This window comes from Opisthorchis viverrini (genome assembly GCF_000715545.1).
Source record: "Opisthorchis viverrini unplaced genomic scaffold opera_v5_99, whole genome shotgun sequence".
NCBI classification, from domain to species: domain Eukaryota; kingdom Metazoa; phylum Platyhelminthes; class Trematoda; order Opisthorchiida; family Opisthorchiidae; genus Opisthorchis; species Opisthorchis viverrini.
In genome coordinates this window covers 1,055,733-1,061,216 of record NW_008751754.1, presented here as the reverse complement: position 1 = coordinate 1,061,216, position 5,484 = coordinate 1,055,733, and the positions used below count along the sequence as shown (strand labels likewise).

General features: G+C 43.5%; 1 protein-coding gene across 1 annotated transcript; it reads left to right on the top strand.

The window, feature by feature from the left end:
- Positions 1-865: 865 nt before the first annotated feature.
- Positions 866-1,392, top strand: T265_13743 (hypothetical protein; the record flags this gene model as incomplete). Its single annotated transcript, XM_009170277.1, has 2 exons — positions 866-986; positions 1,281-1,392. Coding segments are annotated over 2 exons (231 nt in total), but the record flags the coding sequence as incomplete, so codon positions are not given.
- Between the last annotated feature and the right edge of the window lie 4,092 nt (positions 1,393-5,484).

Here is a 5,484-nt window from a genome sequence, read left to right as displayed (position 1 = left end):
GCAAATCAATTTGTTTTTCACGAAAGACTCAACTGAATCTCTCGTTTGTGATATTCTACGACTGAATGTGCTGCACACAGGCCGCCTCATATTTCAGTTGGCACGATATTCAAGATACCGCAGTAAATTTTCATAAAGGAAACTACTCACAAGGTTGCTGAAACTCTTTGACAGCCCACGACCGGTTTCGCCCTTCTTGGGGCTCATCAGGTGGGCGCAGTCCCCAAGTTTCCGTCAACAGCTGGTGTAGTCTATCCTCCGTGTCATGCACTCATACTGACCCTTGGTTATCGCATCACTCATGCAAATCGACCTCGCCGGCTATACCCTAGAAGTTCACTGGTATGGTTTTCTAACCCACTGATTCGTGAGTTACCTGTTTGGGGCACACCATGGGATACAGAGGGGGGGCGAGGTTGTACACCGTATATCGTTCATTGCCCGCGATAAGATACTAATGTGACAAGGCCTCTTTTGACTCTGCAATGTGAGTTGCTATTGATTTTATTTCCTTGATATTACTAGTTGAGTATCTGAAGAGATGAGCCTCTGGAAAATACCAAAGTATGGAGGTCTTAAACCAAAAGTGATCGTTTGAGCTCAATAGGGACTAATCTCCGGCAGGGCCCTCAGTCACCGAGCCGAGAGTTTGTCTCTACTAGTGACGTGTTAGGTGTTTTTCCACAGTTTATGGTGAGTTCTTTCTGTTGTTCACTTGAACGGTCAAATGGGGTTGGCTGATCGGCTTTGGCACTTCATATATTATCAGCACATATGGCCATTTCGTTTTTATTTCAGCCTTCTTGCAGACGAGCCAATTGACTGGAAATGCCCCGACTGGCGGCAATATACATTGGATCACCCAATGTTACAGAATCACGTGAAGAGCTTGTCAGCTAAAGGTTTGAAGGATCCTTGGATTAGGTTAGTCATGCTACCTTACATCTCACTTTTTCAATCCATATTCACGTTACGAATGTGGCGAGGTGACTTAGTGGTTAGAGCGCGAATTTGCTGACCGGAAGGTCCTCGACTTCCATTGTCTAGGCTTGGGCAACCTGGCAGTATTCCAACCCTCGTGCAACCTTCGGATGGCATGGCGGTTAGGGCACAGAGAGGGTGTTACAGCTGAACGAAATATCATAGCTTCATCTCATTTCTGAGATGTTCTAGTCTTTTCATATACCTTCCAGACGATAGATCACAGGCGAAGTAAACGCACGAATTCCGAAGGGTCAGAATTGCGTGGCTTCAAAAGGGTATCTCACTGGGTTTTAAAGGACGCATGTACCAAACTAACTTATGGGCTGTACTGCTGTACGGCTGCAAGACTTGGCCAATTTGGGTGGTCTTTGACCACCAATGTCTCATAAGTATAGTTGAAATCGACTGAAAGCAGCGAATTCGCTGTGAGGTGATTAGGTGATGGATTTCTGCTGGGACAGAGGGTATTTCTCTCAAAGAATGCCCCCACAACTGCAAGCTAAGCGGCTGGACAGAATTTGACTTGAAAGATGGGAATGGTGTTCGGAAATGTTTGAGCGCTGTTGGTGCTGTTTGCCTTGTTGGACAGGGTCCACATGACCCACCCTGTACTTGGCTAGAGACACAGAGATATGACAGCAAATCGATGTCAACGAAACCCATACTGTCAGCTTCTATCCAGACTGAGTGAGTGTTGTAGGTGTAGGTCTTTCAGGTGTTTGGTAGACTATCCCTAAGTACCCCTCCATGCAGCATTTGTTTTTTTTCGATTGTAGGGCTTCATTGAAATAGTTTAAAGCGGTTGTGCGGCAGGGAATTACCGGTTTTCTCATTTGGTGTTGCTACCGATGATTATGTTGAATCGAACTGCCTAGGTAGTGTGTTTGTCTCTGTGTGATAGGCTCAAGTGATGTTTGTACAGAACTTTGGATCAGTCTCACTGTTGGTGTCTTCGATACGATGCTAAGGTGAGTTCAACTTGTTTCTTCCTTATGGTGTTGGCACCCTATTCCTAATTGTTTTCCATAGGGACGTAGTGCTCTCAATAATGAGCCCCTTTCTTCCCCTTTTCACTCTACTGGGGCGTTTTTCCACTCGGTTGTATGGCAGTTAATTAACGGCATTTATTGCTGATGTATTGCCTTCGATGACGAAGATGATTGTTCCTGTGTAGGCCTGGACAGCTGAGCAGTACATCAGCCCTCGTGCTCCCTTCCTGTTACATGACAGTCATGTGCTGAACGACTTTATTTTTCAAAATAAATTTCTTGGTATTTCATTCGCAGGATATATTTAATGAGCATCAGACTATGGAAAATTATGTGGCTTTCGGCATACCATCCACTCTAATGTTTTCAACAAATACGGAGTTTTCATATACGGTCTTTTTACTACATACGTATTATTAGTCCTCTATACTAGTTTTCTTTTGTCATCCATATCACGTCAGTTGGGGTCTCGAAGAGGTTGAGAATGTCCCAGGACAAATATTCCGGTAGCACGCGAGTGATGTTTTCCTTGGGGGCATGAGATGGTCAGATTTGCAGAGACAGAATAAGTTCACTTCACCATGGGACTTCTCCGGGCTGTTTGCTGAAGTAGAAAAAAATTGTTCAGGTGTAACACACTTTCAGTGCCTTGCTGCCATGCCACCCGAATGAAGCACGAGGGCTGGGATACTGCCAGGTTGCCCAAGCCCAGACAGGAGAAGTCGAGATGAAGGGGTCGGTTTTGAACCATGGACCTTCTGGTCAGTAAATTCGCGCTATAACCACTGGGCCATCTCGCCTGATCTTCGCCGAACAATTACACTCTGGTACAGTTCTCTCTCATATGAGAGGCAGTCATGGGGGCACCAAAACGCTTACATACAACTGCATGTTTAAAAAATTAGCTGCCTACCAGCAGAGAAACGAGATGTGATCACGGCCTCCAAGAACCTTCTGCGGGGTGACCAACTGGTTCGCTCCGACGAAGAACTTACCGAAATAGAAATATTTCGGTACGCTCTTGGGTGAATTTGCATTGTCAAGTGGCTGCACCTCAATTACAGAGTCGATCCCTTTATGTACTGATGACAGATAGCAGTATTTATCACAGTTATGGAAAAGCAAAGCCACATACTTGACTGTCATACACCTTTTTGAGCTGACACAAATAGATTGTATCCTCATCCAAGCGCCTTAGTTCGCTAAGAGGATGAATTTACAGCTTGTCCGAGAGTTGCAACTCTATTAATTTTTGCTCCTTTAAAGTGCTGGTGTTAGTTTTCCAGAAAACCCTTCAAACATCATCTCGCAACATTTATTTTTGGCATTTCCTGACTTCACTGGAAGATAACGCCTTCACTCCTGCAGATAAAGGAACAAAACGTTCCGAGTCCTCAAGATTGACAGTGCCTCACGGCTTCAACGTACATAGCCAACATTGTTCTACAAGTTATTAGTAATTCTTTGTGATATCTTCCGCAGTTCTGTTTGAGGTTTATTTTGGTCCGTTGAGATTTTCAGGATCATCAATGCATTACGAACGTTTCAAGTTAGCACATTTTCCAGCGTAATGTTACGGCGACTTCTCGTCTCCCAGCTGGCAAGATGGTAGGTGGATGGAATGAGCATTATGGCATTATGCGCGTTCAAAAGTGCAAATTAAGTCCAACGGACTTGGATAGATCGCTGTTCCCAAGGGATCGATGATAAATGTGATTTCGGCGGACAAGGTAGCTCAATACCAATTGGTTAGACAGTTTTTCGAGCGAATTTTTCAAGAATGGAATTATGAAGCGAAACGGTTGGATGAAAATAATGCCCGCTAGCGACTACCATTTGTTACCTAAATTTAACACGAACTAAGGGGAATTATCGCAAAAGTCGGGTGGATGATCTTCGCCGAACAATTACACTCTGGTACAGTTCTCTCTCATATGAGAGGCAGTCATGGGGGCACCAAAACGCTTACATACAACTGCATGTTTAAAAAATTAGCTGCCTACCAGCAGAGAAACGAGATGTGATCACGGCCTCCAAGAACCTTCTGCGGGGTGACCAACTGGTTCGCTCCGACGAAGAACTTACCGAAATAGAAATATTTCGGTACGCTCTTGGGTGAATTTGCATTGTCAAGTGGCTGCACCTCAATTACAGAGTCGATCCCTTTATGTACTGATGACAGATAGCAGTATTTATCACAGTTATGGAAAAGCAAAGCCACATACTTGACTGTCATACACCTTTTTGAGCTGACACAAATAGATTGTATCCTCATCCAAGCGCCTTAGTTCGCTAAGAGGATGAATTTACAGCTTGTCCGAGAGTTGCAACTCTATTAATTTTTGCTCCTTTAAAGTGCTGGTGTTAGTTTTCCAGAAAACCCTTCAAACATCATCTCGCAACATTTATTTTTGGCATTTCCTGACTTCACTGGAAGATAACGCCTTCACTCCTGCAGATAAAGGAACAAAACGTTCCGAGTCCTCAAGATTGACAGTGCCTCACGGCTTCAACGTACATAGCCAACATTGTTCTACAAGTTATTAGTAATTCTTTGTGATATCTTCCGCAGTTCTGTTTGAGGTTTATTTTGGTCCGTTGAGATTTTCAGGATCATCAATGCATTACGAACGTTTCAAGTTAGCACATTTTCCAGCGTAATGTTACGGCGACTTCTCGTCTCCCAGCTGGCAAGATGGTAGGTGGATGGAATGAGCATTATGGCATTATGCGCGTTCAAAAGTGCAAATTAAGTCCAACGGACTTGGATAGATCGCTGTTCCCAAGGGATCGATGATAAATGTGATTTCGGCGGACAAGGTAGCTCAATACCAATTGGTTAGACAGTTTTTCGAGCGAATTTTTCAAGAATGGAATTATGAAGCGAAACGGTTGGATGAAAATAATGCCCGCTAGCGACTACCATTTGTTACCTAAATTTAACACGAACTAAGGGGAATTATCGCAAAAGTCGGGTGGAACGGACATTTAAGATTACTGTTTCTACTTTTTTGGCACTCACAGTCATTACATATTCTGTTTTTCACAATTTTTTGGGTGTTCGATTTAGAGACTCGTCTCCACACACAGTCGGGCTATTTAACGTCATCCAACCTGGAAAGGGGGAAAAATCATGAAAACAAAAGACAGTTTTTCGAGCGAATTTTTCAAGAATGGAATTATGAAGCGAAACGGTTGGATGAAAATAATGCCCGCTAGCGACTACCATTTGTTACCTAAATTTAACACGAACTAAGGGGAATTATCGCAAAAGTCGGGTGGAACGGACATTTAAGATTACTGTTTCTACTTTTTTGGCACTCACAGTCATTACATATTCTGTTTTTCACAATTTTTTGGGTGTTCGATTTAGAGACTCGTCTCCACACACAGTCGGGCTATTTAACGTCATCCAACCTGGAAAGAGGGAATAATCATGAACACAACACTGATAAGCTGATCCTAATATCTGTAGAATTGCACAGTTCGATCCTAGATGTCAAATGTTCAG